General features: G+C 47.0%; 1 protein-coding gene across 2 annotated transcripts in view; it reads left to right on the top strand.

Annotated features, from left to right (window-relative positions):
• gpc5c (glypican 5c) overlaps positions 1-16907 on the top strand; it is a 63388-nt gene that overhangs the window by 13078 nt on the left and 33403 nt on the right. The window contains exons 3-6 of one of the 2 annotated variants that reach the window (XM_084708509.1): positions 2894-3591; positions 11894-12090; positions 12870-12929; positions 14219-14341. In XM_084708509.1, coding sequence (XP_084564635.1) covers positions 2894-3591; positions 11894-12090; positions 12870-12929; positions 14219-14341 — 1078 coding nt within the window. The remainder of the gene's footprint in view (positions 1-2893; positions 3592-11893; positions 12091-12869; positions 12930-14218; positions 14342-16907) is intronic. The other variant, XM_084708511.1, reaches the window with a different exon arrangement.

Below are 16907 nucleotides of genomic sequence, written 5' to 3'. Positions count from 1 at the left end.
GAAGAACGCCATAGTTGTGGTTAGAATCAACTGCCTGCGAGGATATTTTTACCCCTTTCATTATTGTGGCATATTGTGGCAGCTCTGCAGCAACACTTCAGTTGTAATTGCCCCAGAAAAGCCCTGGGTTGCTGTGCAGTGTAGAAAGAGGAAATAGCTCCTGTGATTGAAGCCCTCTCCTTCCAGAGGACCATACATGGGGCAGCCAGTGGGCCGCGTGGTAAGAAGCTGTATAATGTCCTATTACAGGCTTGTAAATACAAGCTCCTTTTAGGCTTCAGTCACTTAGCTCCTGTCCTCTTAATTTAACTCCTGTCCTCTCTTCTCTTCTCCTCTTCCCTCTACCTCACCATTGACCCACATTTTGACTGATCGTGCATCACTGGCATCTTTTTAATTGAGACCATGTCCCCCATCAAAGTCCCAGTCCAGACCTTCCTCTGTTTCCAGCAAGGACAAAGATGTCAGACCATGATGTCATAGGTAGCCACCCAGGGTTTGATGTTTTTCTCTCCAAAACTGTCATCATATCCACAATGTTCGTGGACAGTACATGTAACTACAGTCCAACCCCAATGCATATATACAAAAACTAAGAAACACACCCACACGTTTGTCAGAGCAGAGATGTCAAAGATGGTTGTTCTGGGAGTCCACGGTAGGATGGAGAGGCAGAGAGGAGAAGAGACAAGGGGAGAGAAGCAGAAACAAGCAGAGAGGAGACATGAGGAGTGAGGGAAGTGTTTGAACTAACAGCCGTGGAGAGAGAGGGAATCTCTCTCGGTCCAGGGGCCAATCCGATCCAGATGTTCTCACTGTGTTCTGAAGGTGGGGTCCAGTTGTACGGTAGTTGTTTTTCCCTGTTCAGAAGTTGCTGCTGCACTTTGTTTTTTTTCCGCGTTTTGTTCCCCCATCTTTGTTGCCCCCGGCGCCATCAATGTTCGTGACCGTTGAGTACAAAGAATCAACTAGGTTACACTCCCCTCCTTTAAAAAACCCTGATAGCATGTATGGGGCAGAGAGGACAAGGCGCATGTAAAATGTATTATAAAACCAAAGCAATGAAAGGTTAAAAAAGAGGTGGCAACTTTATTTTATCCAGGCATTGTCCTGGCTTGTGTTAGGCTAAATGTTCCAGACAGTCAGTCATGCTGCTATCCTGTAACTCTAGCATGGGCAAATTCTGGGGCTTGGTGCCTCTGCGGAGGTCAGCTTGGCCCCCCTGGCATCCACAGCTCAACAGACTGGCATGACCCGAGATGGCGTGGCAGGGAGCTGGCATTGGAAACCTACTATTCTGTTCTGGTCTCCCCCTCTGTGTTATTGTCCTTTATGGGTGTTTTCGTTGTTCTGCTTCTCTTAGCTGCGCATTTGTTGCGGAATGGTTTGTCCAAAATTCTGTGGAATATCTGAAAACTTGTCTGTACACAATTAGACTTCCTCGCCTCACCTCGCCTCACCACAACTTTATTGCCCCTAAATCTTCCATTACTGACACAGAGATATGGAAGACAGAAGGCTCCCAAGTGTTAGATCATGTCTGTCTGTCTGTTGGTCGGTCATGTTCACATGACTGACATGTCTGTCTGATCACCTCATCCTGGCTCTGAAACTGGACCCTGCATTAACTCTGCAATCCTGACCTTGGACACAGACCGACACACTAACTCCTTCTCTCTCACAGACACACCATGTGATTGTTGTGATGGTGGTAGCTGCTGTGATAATAGGGGGAGCACTTTATCTGATCTCTGCTTCCAGGGGGGGAACGGGTAGGACCCCCTAGAGCCTGATTCTCTGTTTCTCTCTCCCTCTGGTTCCCCCCCCCCCCCCACCTCCGTCTCCCCCTGTCCCCCCTCTCTTCGCCTTACCACTAGTTTGTGCAGCTGCTCAGTTACAGAATGACTTCTGTTCTCATTCTTTTCTGTTACGGAACACACACACGCACGTATTCGTGTCATTCTGCTTGATGGATCATGCATGTAGAGCACTGCGTGTGTCTGTGTTGCGTTGGCACCCTCCCTCCTGTCTCAGTTTCCCCTACAGTTGCTGCTGCTCTGTCCTGACATGCCTCAGGGCTGACATCACAGGCCCAGAGGAGCGTGCAGCATGTTCCGGACATTGAGGCGTGGGGAGGGGGGTGATTTGGGGGTTAGTGGCTTCTACGGGTTGGGTGGGGGGGTTGATTAGGTATAAATGGTTGAGGAGGGAGAGAGACAGACGGATGGGGGGGGGGTTGCATGTTCCAAGTATCCTGTTGAGCTTTACTCTGAGCCAGTACCTTGGTTCCCAGGGCCAGAGAAGTCCACTTCACTGGCACCAGTGAGCTGGTCCCAGTCCCAACACACACTGACATTACTCATCTGTTTTCGGAGAAATTACGTGTGATCAAGTTGGCTGCCCCGGTGTGTGTGTGTGTGTGTTAGTGTGTGTATGGATGGATGTGTGTGCCCAACTGCTGAAATTATTCTGGGACAGTATGGGATACTTGGCAGACTACTGACTGCGTTTCTTCAAGGGTTTGGAGATAGCAAACCAGCATTCCCAAGATTCACTATGGGTTTAATATGGATCCGTTTAGCACCAATCTCAAATAGTGTCTCAGGTTGGCTTGATGCTGTTGTAGTTCCTTCTTGTTTGAGGACAAAATCACAAGAAAGTACCCATGCCAGTCTGTTTATTATTTTATCATTATAAACAAGGGTAGAACTCACCCTAACATCACTGCCTCACTTTACAGATATATTTATATTTTTACCATTTGACCAAAATGTTTTACCACACAGTTGTTACATTGGTGTGACATTGTATGTTTAACATTCTCTCTTCTCTTTTTGCCATTTGTTTTATCTCCCCCTCTTTCTCCTTCTTCCTCTCTTCTGTCTTCCTGTAGATACCTTCCAGTACCTGCTCTCCTTTTCGCAGGGTCACCTCAGCTCCCTGCTGGAGAATTCCTTCTCCTCCCTCTCCCGCCGCACACTCCCCCACGTCAACCAGCTCTTCTCAACCCTCTCCCTCTTCCTGCGAGGCAGCGACGTTGACGTGGAGGCCGCCGTCCATCGCTTCTACGACAACCTATTCCCCCTGGTGTACACGCGGCTGGTCAACCCCGGCATCTCGTCGGAGGACACGGTCGACCGGCTCGACTGTCTCAGGATGACCCGCCAGGACATCAACCCCTTCGGGCCCTACCCAGCTGCGCTGGCTCTGGAGCTGGGGAGAGCACTGGGGGCCGGCCGCGCCTTGGGCCTGGCGCTGGAGGAAGGGGTGGAGGTGGTGAACGCCACGGAGCACGTGGGGCTGTCACGGGAGTGCACTAAGGGGTTGGTGAAGATGCAGTACTGCTCTCACTGCCGGGGGCTCACCCTCATCAAACCGTGCGTGGGCTACTGTCTGAACGTGCTGCGTGGGTGCCTGGCCAGCGTGGCCGAGCTGGACCAGCCCTGGAGGCGCTACATGGCCGTCCTGGAGGATCTGACCCACGCCATAGCAGGCCAGCACAGCTTGGAGCTGGCACTGCTGGGGGTCAGGGATCAGGTGAACAAAGCCATCCTCCATGCTCAGCTCAACGGGTCCCTGATCACCACCACTGTGAGTAGAGTCGAGCACCCCAACAACACTTGTCTTTCTACAGTGTTTTCCTACACAACAACACTGTCAGTCTACAGTGTTTTCCTACACAACAACGCTGTCAGTCTACAGTGTTTTCCTACGCAACAACGCTGTCAGTCTACAGTGTTTTCCTACACAACAACACTTCCAAAACAGAAGATCATTGCAAATGATGAAGTTGTGATTGTGTCTGTTTTTGTGATCTTATGTATGTGTGTGCGTGTGTGTGTGTGTGCCTGCTTGGTATGCACGGGCCAATTGACAAAGTTATGTGCCAGGAAAGGGATAATTGGGGCAGAGTTGAATGAGTTTCAACCAGCCATGCAAACCGGACCCAATAAACAGAAGGAAAAAACATTTGAGGACAATTCAAATGAGAAATTGGAGACTCACAATGTCAAAACCACTCAAGCCTAGAGATAGCATCATATCTTCCATACTGGCAGGCAGCTGGTGACAGATGGAACAGAGCGGTATCTTACCAGCTGTTGAGCCTTTCACAGCTGGCCTATTCAGCTCAAAAGGCTTGGTCCAACACTTCCAATATCAATACCCTCTCTTTATTTCCTTAATTTACATATCACATGTATTCATAATATTCAGATTGTTTCTGCTCAGTTACAGTATGGAAATGTGCTTTGAGGTCATCAGGTAGAGCGATTGTACCTTGTTGGAGGTCTAGATTTTACAGACAAGAACATAATCACCTACAATCTGCTAGGGATATAATCACCTACAATCTACAGACTGTTTACCCAGCAGGTCCAGTCCAGCTTCATGTTGTCTTGGTACTGTACACTGAGGAGAGCTCTCTTAGTTGTCCTTGACGTGTGTTCTATTCTTCCTAACTGACCATTGCATCCCAGACCACTGGGTCAGTGTGTGGGTTTGTCCATTTTAGATGAACTCCAGTTTGAGTGTAAAAGGTCAATGAAAGCTGGCCAATCCAAACTGTCTGTGAAACTGGTGGCCAGCATCCAGTGGCCTTTTTCTTGAAGCCCAGAAAGCTGTCTTCATGGGCACTGGAACCTTTGTCCTCCATAGATCCAGTAGTTGAAGGGAGGTCCTGGCAAGATCCAAGATTGCTGCCTCATCACTGTTGAGTGTATGAATCAAGCATTATGTGTTGCTATTAAAGGAGTTATTGTTACTGTGTGGTTTGGTTTTGCACTGGGACGTTATCCCAAATCATTTTTTACGTTGGCATTCTCGCTCTCTTTTTCTCTGTCTGTCTGTCTGTCTGTCTGTCTGTCTGTCTGTCTGTCTGTCTGTCTGTCTGTCTGTCTGTCTGTCTGTCTGTCTGTCTGTCTGTCTGTCTGTCTGTCTGTCTGTCTGTCTGTCTGTCTCTCTCTCTCTCTCTCTCTCTCTCTCTCTCTCTCTCTCTCTCTCTCTCTCTCTCTCTCTCTCTCTCTCTCGCTCTATGTCTCTCTATGTCTCCGTCTCTCTCTCTGTCACTTTAACTCTGTCTTACCCTCTTTCTCTGTCTCCGTCTCTGTCTCTCTCTCGGTCTCTCTCTCGGTCTCTCTCTCTCTCTCTCTCTCTGCACTGTGTACTGCTGCACGCTAGGGTAGAGCTTACATCACAGAAATACACACACACACACACAGCGCCATATAAACATCCCCTAAATGTACAGATATCAGGTTTTAGGAGTCCAGTAAGGGGTCTATATGTGCGGCCCACCCTGTGACAATATCAGCAGGATGTGTGATTCTGTGTGTGTGTGTGTCTGTGTTTGTGAAAGAGAGCGAGAGAGAGAGTGCGAGGCTGAAAGGCTGCCATTGACGATTGTGCGTTGCAGTGGGATGTTTGAACACATTTTTGCTCTTATTGAGAGAGCACGAATGCAGAGAGACAGGAAGCGTTTATGGTGTGTGGTTATTGAGGACGTTATTACAGAATTATGTGGAGTAGGCACAAATGGAAGAAAACATTAATCTCAAACCGGGTGGATGGATGTAGGCAGTGCCTTAGCTGCTTTAAAGTGTCTTTCCTCTAGTGTGAGGTCTGGGCCCTAGAGGTCTAGGGTCTGAGGTCTAGAGTCAAGGGTTCTAGGAGTCTGTGGTCTGGATGTATAAGGTGTCAGCCTGTTCTGTTCCAGGTTCTAGAGGTCTAGGTCTAGATCTATGGTTCCAGGGTCTACATCTAGGGGTCTACAGTCTGAGATCTAGAGTTCCAGGCAACCTCTCAATGTTGAGCTCCCACCAACTCCTATCTCGTCTTGGCACTACAAATGATAGCACAGACCGATGTACAGACACATTCACGCTGACACCACAGGCAGAAACATAAGAAATAACAACTGTGGTCTGGATTATGACAGTTTATATGCATGTCTACCATATCCCCGCTTCGGTTTTATCCTGGCTTCTCATTACAATGGACAAGAGGAATGCTAATAGCAGACTGGGCTGCAGATAGTGGAAGGAGTGAGCCAGGGGGGCAGTCTTCATGCTGGTTCTCAGTGGTTCCCAGCCGGCTCCCTATACACCACTCCCTTTTCCATTCACTTCCACATCAGACTGAAAATGATTAAAGGGAACTGGGATTTAAATGAGTTCAAACAGGGGCCATATTTTTTATCAGGAGGCCTCCGATCAGAAACGGTGGAAAATGTTTTGTTTCGGAGTGTTTTCTCTTGCGTTGTTGTGTCTCTGCCCATCTCTCTCTCTCTCTTTCTTTCTTTTTCTCTCTCTCTCTCTCTCTCTCTCTCTCTCTCTCTCTCTCTCTCTCTCTCTCTCTCTTTATATATATATTGCTTTCTCTCCCCTTGTCCCTCCTCTCCCCCCGGTCTGAGTCTTTGCCAGGTCCAATATGCTGATGATACGCACCACTACTCAACACCACAGACATTCCTGCTTGTCTGCCCTTCACAGTGGAAACACACTGTAATAGTTAACATGATTGATCACCTTGCAATTACTCCGAAATATGAAGGCAACACTGTATTTATCCGTATGTTATTCTTCACACATGATCTACAACTGGAATCAAGGGAATCATACAGTTTCACAAATCTCATAACAGGGTTAGAAGATACAGACTCCTAGATGATTATTAGCTGGTGAAATGTTCATAGGAGCGGTACTGAGTGGTGTGTATGTGTGTGTGTGTGGTTTTGATCTTGGCTCTCTTGTTGGCTTCCAACCCAGCCCTCTGTCTCTTAGCTGCACTCTTTAATAGGGAAAGAGGGATGAGTGGAGGGGGAACGAATGTCACGATCCTGTGGGAGCCTCTGTTTGCGTCCACGGGAAAGAATGGCTGATGTCTTTGAAGGAAAAGGCGGATCATTAAGACGGTTATACGGAAGCTTCTTCTGACCAAGGGCTGTCATCGACTCTCCCTTTTTAAATGAAGAGGTCCTTTATATACAGACAGTGCCAAGTGACAGCACTGTTGGCCACATAGGACCACCCTCCCGCAAGACAGCAATGGGTTTAGGAGGTGCACCCAGGCAGCAACTGCAGTATATGGACCTCATAAAGAAACTCAAAATGGAGAGTCAAAGAGTTACAAATACTAAAAGCAAACTGGAATTTAGGGACATTGTGTTTCAGTTTTGGAAAAACCTGTCTTCTTCTAGGGGTGAATCAAATGTTGGCGTCCATCTACATAGTTTGAGTTGGTTGGGCCTGAAGAGAGCATGATGGGACAGGCGGAATGGAGAATTTACACCTTTGTGCATTGGTCTCCATTGGTCCCCATGGTGAGGTCATAAAGCACGCACACACAGATGCATACACACGAGCACACTTGCAAAAGCACACTCCCTTAGTGCTGTTAGGTTCTATTCATATAGTTATGTCTCAGAGAAAGCCCAGCTTTTGCAGTACAGGAAAACGATTTCAGCTAAACTGACACAGAAGAAGTCTGGCTGTTTCTTCTATGACTAGTAGTTATTGACTTCCCTCTTACAATGTCAGTTTTATTTGTGAAAATAATATTCATCTTGAGCACATTTTAAAATGATCGCTCAATCGTTCAGGTTTGGCAAAACATGAGGCAGTGTTTGTTGGGTTTGAAAGTATTTCTACAGTACATGCCCTACATATGTTGTGGTGCATCTGCTTGGAACTTGTAGTGAAATAATGTCCAAATCAGAACTATGTGGTATCCACTTCCTGTGTTTTGCAGTCCAAAACCAACTGATCTTAATACAAAAAATGGCTTCAAATATTGTCAACAATATTTGTGTGGGCTGATGTGCCAAACCTGCCATAGAGGATCCAGTTCCCCATAGTCTAACTGTGTGTGTGTGTGTGTGTGTGTGTGTGTGGGTGAGTGGAGGATATGGGGGGGGGTGTATGTGTGACTATAGATCTAGTTCTCTATAGTCTTAACAGTCAGTGTGTGCTTTGTGGATTCCCAGCAGACAACAATGGGGGGTTCAAACCGTTCGGACAGCCTCTCACCTCCTTCCCACCCCTGACAACCCTCCTTACCCACAATGCAGTGCGCAGGGGTTAGAGGGGTCTGAGAAAGTTCCCCTGTCTGTTCTAGCTAATCCGTGGATAAATAAACTTGGAGGACAGACCACCACTGCTATCTGTAAGCCAATACTCTCCCAGAGGCAGGATGAGCCGGGGCGAGGGCTTGGGCCGGGCCGGGCCTGGGGTTCGGCGCAGGACAGGACTGGTCAGGTCAAGCAGGATCAAATATATATGAACACAGACTGACAAGAATACTGACAAACGCACACAAGCTCCCATGTAGCACACATGCTGTACAACAAAACATGTATCCAGCATGCAATGTCTCTTTACAAAGTTGAAAACACGAATAGCACAAACAGGTGTAACAACGTTCCGGCTTTATGCATCGAAGGTGGAACTCCTTTGGCGGGCCCTGATGTACAGCACACAGCCTCGACCCCCATGCCTCCTCTGTCCCTAAAGACACACAGCCTCGACCCCCATGCCTCCTCTGTCCCTAAAGACACACAGCCTCGACCCCCATGCCTCCTCTGTCCCTAAAGACACACAGCCTCGACCCCCATGCCTCCTCTGTCCCTAAAGACACACAGCCTCGACCCCCATGCCTCCTCTGTCCCTAAAGACACACAGCCTCGACCCCCATGCCTCCTCTGTCCCTAAAGACTTCCCAGCTCCCCACTCGGCCAGCTAAGGCATCTGTCTGGCATCCCACTGGCCACTTCTCGGGCCAACCACACCGGGAATGTCGGACATGCAATACAAGGCATTTTTTAACAAGGACAAGCAGGTGGCTTGCCCCCCCCCCCCCCCCCCCCCGCCACACACACACACATGCTTGTACACACCCATTCACACAGAGCCATGCCCCCCTCACAAGCCCTCCCGAGCTGGGGCCGGGCAGGACCTCCATATTCCTGCTATCATCAGCTCTGGAGATAATTGATTTATGGCGGTGTTATGGTCTGTGCTATCACTCAAACTGTCATCCCATTGGCCACTAGGTTTATGTGAGCAATAATATCCAACCTATGAGGTTCCTGCTGTGATTGTTCGCTAAGTTGACCCTTCACTCCTTCCGCTCGGGTTTACTGCTTCCTCATTGTTGGCTGTTTGTTGTTTTGTTGTTTTTGCCATCACGCTTTAAGCATCCAACTGATGTGCATACAAGTTGATACTTTGGCCTCAAATCCTCCTGTTTGGGACAAAGATACAGCCCTTATTGTAAAGCCGTTCTTAACTTGATTCTTGGGTACAAATTTGGAGGCACTGTAATTGACCCCGTGGCAAAGCTCATACTTTACGTGGATGTTTACATATTTCTTCGGGGTAAACAGACAGGCTGGAAATGAAACAGGATTCAAACCGGAGTTGACCGCTGCGGGAGAGATGGACAAGAAACAAGACTCTTCTGTAATTACTGTGGAATAAACAAGATGAAGGCCTCGGCATATTTATGTTGGTGTCATTCTGGTTAATGGGCTTGAGCTCAGTGCTGTTTAAAATACAGAGGGGGGGGGGGGTTTGTCAGCAAGGTGAAAGCGAGCGATTGCTGCTCAGCCAACGAGGGATGAAACGAGGCTGTGCCGTACTAGAACCAGGTGGTGATGAGGCTTGTTTAGCTGTGTCATACTTGTATTTAGCCTAGCTGTGTGTGGTCAACACTCCAGACTTTATTGTGTTGTTCTGTTTGGAACTTGTCTAAATTGCTCTCCCAGGGTGTTTGTGTGTGCAGTCGTTTGAAGAATTCCCAACCTATGGCTGCCCTCGACACCTGCCTTGTGTTATGGTGGTGTGGTTGTCATTGTGTGTGTGCATTTGTGGGTGTATGTCTCCAGTTCTGTGTTTTTCTTGTGTGCAACCTGAGGGACATTTCCTTTTTTAGGCTCCCTATATGAATCAAATCAAATCAAATGTATTTGTATAGCCCTTTTTACACGCAAGCATGTCACAGAGGGCTTCACATATGCCCATAGAACTTCCCCTCAACCAACCTAAAATACATAAATGAATAAAGATAGGCTATATCTCTACACTCTTTCTAAATGTATTTTGGATGTGATCAAGTATGGAACATGGAAAACAACAAAGCACCGATCATTATAGAATAAAAAGAGCCAAAACATTTTGTTGTTGTTAATTCAACATTAACATTCCTCTGATACTCCAAATAACCCAGACATATTTAAAAACGTTTACTAGTCTGAAATTTACAAGAGCTTCAGTAAAACAAAACAGTTTGGCTTTTATATGCAGGACATGTTGTAGTAAAAACGGTCTGGTGGGTGGGTGGGTAGGTGTGTGTGTGTCTGGTGTGTGAGTAAGGTGTGTGCATGTGGTTCGTTTCATGGGCCCAAGGTGTTTAAAGGCTAATGAATTCAATAACTCAACCTTGCCTGTGCCATCCTTTGCTCCTCCCCTTCCTCTCCTCCTGAGAGAGCAAATGAGAGAGGGAGAGACAGAGAGTTTGTGGGTTAACATGCTGGCCAGCTCCCAATCACACCACAGACAAAATGGACAAACTTATAACACATCTATTTGTTGCTGATCCATCTAGTTGACAATATTTATTTGGAAAGAACACTGTACAACACATGCTTACATTATAAAATACTAATATTTTGGTACCAGTCAGTCACGTTTTCCTTCAAATTCCAAAATTTGACAATGAAGTATTAAATATTTGGCATGACAGACAGATTGCAAACAGAGTGCAGTTTACAAATCAGTGTTTACCAGATGCTTCTCAGACCTCATACAATATAAAGTGGTTGCCTCTCTGTGTATTTGAATGGAATTTGAGGCCAATAGACTCATTCTGTTGAAATAGGAGCTAGTTAAGAGTGGAGACATTAGACCTTTTTGTTCTCCCCATTTGAGTAGTGACCAGGGCTTCCTAGAACTGGAGCCATTAGATCAAATCTGTTTTAATATAAGAGCAGCTTGTGTTGAAACTATTACACTCTTTCTCTCTATTGGACCTAATTGAGAGCCTCTTCATAACAGAAGAAGCTTTTAAACTAATGAGACAGTATTGATTGTATGACCACAACTGGCCTCTAGCCACTAGTCATTGCTCTCCACTCCTGACCTGGCTGTCCCCTCATCACTGCTAAGAAGTTTTGATTACCTTTGGAGATACAGTGGTCATCAGCCCGGTGTATGTGTGTGCTTGTGTATGTATGTGTGTTCACAATAACCTGTGTAGCTGCTCGAGGCTTAACTGTCATTCCTTAATTTTCTTTATCCGTAGTTTGATCATCCTTAAGTCTTTTTGTCTTGGGTAGTCTAAAAACTGTTTTATGTATATTTGTGTATTGGATTCTTGGAGTCTTACTTGGAGTTCCAGGCTGATTTACATACGATGGCTAATTTGTGCATATTTTGGACAGAATTACGAACCAAGTGGTTGATTTGGGCATACCTGTGATTTAAGATCAAATGTGCTGTGATTTCTGAAAGGATTGTGTTGAAACGCTATCCACCGTTTTAACTTGAACCTCTCAGTCATTGTACAACGTCAAAATAGCTATAAGAACAAAAGAACAAAAGCATTAATTGTTTTAGAGCTTTTGGTGCCCACTCCAGGTTACTAGAAGTATATTTCCAATATATCCCTGTTAAGAGGAATGTACTGTAGTGTTAATTCCTAGTTTCAGAATGCCCACACAGCACCATTTGTTAGTGTCTGTGTTTTTTCAGTGTAAACCGCAAAAGTGGACCAAATGTGTATGGATGTCTGTGTGTATTTATATGTTTCTATTTAGCTCCTGACACAACACGATTCCTGTGTAGCTAACAGGTGTGTTTGTGTGTTTTGGTGTATGTGTGTGTGTGCTTACCCTTCACAGGTGGACAAGGTATGTGGGCCATCGGTGGAGAAGACCACTAGCAGCACACATCAAACTGGCCCCGGGGACAACGACACCTCCTCCTCCACTGTGACCTCTTCCTCCACCTCCTCCTCTTCCTCATTTCCCCCTACATCCACGCCCCCCTCCCTGCCCCCTCCAGAGCAACTGACAGGACAGCTTGCCAACCTCAGGAGGTAGGAGAGGAACAGCATCCTCCAGCCCATCTCCTGAACCCCCCTAACCCTGTTGTTTTTGTATGAGGTTGTGTTAGAGGTAACACTGGGGAGTATGAGTGATGCCTTATAAGGGTCAGTGCTAGGGTTGTGAGTGAGGGTCATTTGGTCCCCCCTATCATCCTATCACATGATTAGGGTCATTTATCATTATGTTGAATGTTGCTATAGTACCCCATATTACCTTGGATGTCTTTCGATGTCATGTAAATCTGAGTTGCATTGTAAGCTGTTCCGTGACACACATGTTTATATGGTAACTTAAATACTACCTCACTGATTTGTGTAGTATTTTGTCTGTGTCGGGATTCACATTGTGAGGTGACGATTTGGCAGTCAAACCCTACAGAACCCTAATCCATGTCTAACATAATGTCAGTCTTGCAGGCCAAATATGCTTCTGAATAGGAATATAGAATCACTGGGAATAGAGAGCAATGGATACAATTATTAATTTCATGAAATGGGATTGTAAAACAAATAACGCATGTGCATGACTCAACTTTCTGAAGTCATCAACTCACCAGAATTTCTCCTCCTCCTCCCCTCAATATTGCCTTATCTTGCAACCCTTATTTTCCTACTTTTCTCTCTCTTTCTCTCTTCCACCCCCCTCTCTCTCTCTCACTCTCTCTCTTCTTCTCTCTGTGATCTCTCCTCATCATTCTGATTCCCCTTGCTTGCTTTACCTTCCTGCTTGCCTCATTCTCCCTCTGGACTGTTACTCCCATCATGCCCAGCTCCTTACCCCTGAAACCATCCAAGAACCATAATCCTAGAAGTCTGAGAAAGATCTCTAGGTAAGCATGGAACCCCCGGGAATGTCTGTCCTTTTGTCTGTGTGTCTGTCCTTTTGTCTGTCTGTCTGTCTGTCTGTCTGTCTGCCTGCCTGCCTGCCTGCCTCTCAGTCTGTGTCTGTCTGTTTACATGTCTGTCCTTATTTCTGCCTGCCTGCCTGCCTGCCTCTCGGTCTGTCTGTCTGTGTGCCACTGTCAGCCTGTCTCTCTGTCTTCCTACCTTTCTGACTGACTGCCAACCAGACGGCTTGCCTATCTGTTTGTTAGTCAGTTCATCCCTCCGTCTGTAGTCTATTGCTCCCTTTTTCTCCCTTCCATCCTCCCCCCTCTCTCTCTCTCTGTCTGTCTGTCTGTCTGTCTGTCTGTCTGTCTGTCTGTCTGTCTGTCTTTCTAACAGTGTCCTCAGTACATAGGCAATGATATGACTTAATACATATGTGTGAGTGTGTGTGTTCCCTTGGGATCATGATTGTGCTTTCTCTGACGGCCTGGCCACATCACGTTAGGGGCCAGCTCTGAATGATGGGGTCCTTCTGCGTGGCCCTGCTTGGCTCCTCCCATGTGGCTCCTCTCTGTTGCCTGTGTGGCCACAATGTTTTCCTGTTTAGATGCCAAGGCTCTTTAATTGGTTACATTATTTTGATCAAGAACATGTGCTTGCTGATGGCTTGAACTATGAGCAACCTCCACACGCGTTCTATTTACAAGAGTTGTGCAGAATTACAAATGGAATACAAATACGATACAATGACATTCAGGTCTTTATTGAATCTCACCGCTATGATGATGATGATATGTTCACAGTTCTATTTCCCACTCGCTTTCTCTTTTTTGCTTTCTCTCTCTCTCTCTCTCTCTCTCTCTCTCTCTCTCTCTCTCTCTCTCTCGCTTGCACTCTCTCTCTCTCTCTCTCTCTCTCTCTCTCTCTCTCTCTCTCTCTCTCTCTCTCTCTCTCGCTTGCACTCTCTCTCTCTCTCTCTCTCTCTCTCTCTCGCTTGCACTCTCTCTCTCTCTCTCTCTCTCTCTCTCTCTCTCTCTCTCTCTCTCTCTCTCTCTCTCTCTCGCTTGCACTCTCTCTCTCTCTCTCTCTCTCTCTCTCTCTCTCTCTCTCGCTTGCACTCTCTCTCTCTCTCTCTCTCGCTTGCACTCTCTCTCTCTTTCTCTCTCTCTCTCTCTCTCGCGCTTGCACTCTCTCTCTCTCTCTCTCTCTTTCTCTCTCTCTCTCTCTCTCTCTCTCTCTCTCTCTCTCTGTCTCTCTCTCTCTGTCTCTGTCTCTCTCTCTTTCTCTGTAGGGAGTTCCTGGTCTACATTAAGCGCTACAAGTCTGTGTTTGGCACCTTACCAGAGATGCTGTGCGAGGGAGAGATGGTGGTGGACGACTTCAACTGCTGGAGTGGAGATGGCGTGGTGGAGAGGTGAGATAGGAGGAGGAGGAGGACTGGGGATGGGAGAGAATAGAAAGGGGTGAGATAGAGGGAATGGTGGTGGATGAGATGACCTGTTGACGGGAGGAGGGGAAGGGAGAAAGGATAAGACAATAGGATAGTCACTGTGTATGAGTGGCTGTTTCAAATCAGCACTGGAATGAGGAAGTCATGAAAATCATGTGTCTGTGTTGGATGTGGGACAACATGTCGCATGAACAGCCTTGCTTTGCATTTCTTTTTTCGTGTGTGTTGCAGATCCCTCTCTCTCTCTCTCTCTCTCTCTCTCTCTCTCTCTCTCCACCATGGATCTCCCCCATCTATCTACTTCCCTCTCGCTCCTTTATTTATGAGTGCTGATTTCTGGAGTCTATCTTGTTAGTGCTGTGTGGCCTCATCCATCTAACAGTAGTACTGGATTGTGTGTGTGGGTGCGCACGTGTGCTTCAAATGTACTAGTTCAGGGAGGTCACAGTGTACAAAGGGGAATCTGCAACTTATTTCCCTGCTGGAATAGTTCCCTAAGCCTTTCAGAGCTCTTCCCACAACGTTTGACAACACTGGGCTCCTTTCCTCTGACGTGGACAGCCCCTGTTCCTGGGCTCCTGTCACCATGGTAACCCCCATCTTGGCAGCGTGCAAGTCAGCCTCAACTAGTGTAGACACAGAGAAACTGAGAAATCTTCCCATGTCTCGAAGTCATTGTCTGATGCACTATAGATGATGCTATAGATTACAGTTCATAAATGACAGTTATAAATGACAGCTGTTGTATATTGAACTGCATCAGGCATATGAGCAGGCGCCTATGTCTCAGATGAGGGCCCAGTCTCCCTGGCTGGCAGTGGCCTTGTCAGGCCCTGATGGATGACAAGGTTTCTTCTCGCCACAATACTATTGTTAACATTTGGCAAATTCATCTCCTCCTTTTCCTCCTTTTCTCCTCTCCCATTCCCTCCCTCCTTTTCTCCCCTCTTCTCTTCTCTCCTCCCCCTTCTCTTTTGTCGTCCTCTCTTCATCTCTCCTCAGTGTGTGCACAGTACATAAACGGGATTATGTGTGAGGGTGAGTGGACAAGACATAAAAGGAATTGCTTCAAGAGTGGCACGGTGCCCCTCCTGTGCCCCTCTGTGCCCCCCTGTACCCCTGTTGGGGTAGTAGTGTGGAGAAGCCGGTGCTGGGGGGGTGGGGGGGGGGATTGGCAGCATAAAGGCTCATTGTAAAGGCAGCCTGGTGGGGCAGCCCTGTGGTGGGGACCCCCAAAGCCTGGAAAGGAAACAAAGCCCCTCCTATGAGGCAGCATGGGAAAGACCAGGATTCTGCTGCCTGCCCCTCGCATGTGAAGGGAGGAGAGGAGGAGAGGAGGAGGAGGAGGAGAGAAGGAGGAGGAGGAGAGGAGGAGGAGAGGAAGAGGAGAGGAGGAGGAGAGGAAGAGGAGAGGAGGAGGAGGAGAGAGGTTCTACCACAGGAGAAGGGAGCAGAGAAGCGAGGAGCTAGGTGCCAGGAGCCAGGCAGAGATGGACAGCAAACAGTAGACAGTTGAGAACAGTTCACTTATGTTCCCAGTATATAAAAGGCAGACATTTCCCCCCTGTTGCCCCTTCTCAGGTGATATGTTGTTTCCTGGAGTTGGCACACAGAGACTGTGGCCAAGGTAGGCTTTCTCCGAAATCAGCAGAAAACACACACACACACGTGCTGTACAAACACTATTCCATGTCACTCCACACACCATGTGTATCTCCATGTGTTCGTCAACAGCTGGAGGAGACAGCTTGACATGGTGTATGCAGGCACGCAAACACCCCCCCACCCACACACACACACACACACACACACACACACTCATACAATACTTAAAAACACTCACACACGCACACACACACAACACTGAAACGAAACATTTCAAAGGCGCAAGGGATTGAAATTCCTCTCACCATCTGATGACAGAGGGATTTGGAGTTCCAAAACAAGGCATGTTTTAGTTTGTGAGATGTGAAATTTGGCCTGCGTGTATTCACACAGTGATTTGAGTGTACATAAATGTCTCACAAAGAGGTGAGAAAGAACTTTATCTAAGCAGCTAAGGAACAAGAGTCACCCTGTTTATTCGATACGATCTGTGTATGTGTGTATGTGTGTATGTGTGTTGGGACATGTGACATGTATACTGATAGCAAGTAATATTATTGGTTACCCAATAATAATAATAATGACCCCCCGAGTCAGGTACCCGAGTTGGTTCCAAAGTCGTGCGCCACTGTGGAAGGACAATGAGAAATTGTGAGTGCTCCTGAATGCCGTACATTTTTATAAGGTTATGACAATCTTTTTGTTTATGGCTCCGCCATCTGGAATCTATTCTGGCTTTGTATGGGGAGGGCTGCACCAGTAAAAGCATTACCACCCTCCTCTCTCTCTTTACCACTGTCTCTCACTCTCTTTGTCTATCTCTCTCTCTTTTTACCGTGTACATCTCTTTATGCCCCCGGAAATCATATTGATCAGATAAAACAAACAATTTACATATTCTTTTCTCACGGACCTACGATCAAGG

The sequence above is a fragment of the Hypomesus nipponensis genome, chromosome 10 (genome assembly GCF_054491055.1).
Source record: "Hypomesus nipponensis isolate SF chromosome 10, ASM5449105v1, whole genome shotgun sequence".
Lineage (NCBI taxonomy): Eukaryota > Metazoa > Chordata > Actinopteri > Osmeriformes > Osmeridae > Hypomesus > Hypomesus nipponensis.
Note: the sequence above shows the minus strand (reverse complement) of the source record. Positions and strands in the feature narration are given on the sequence as shown.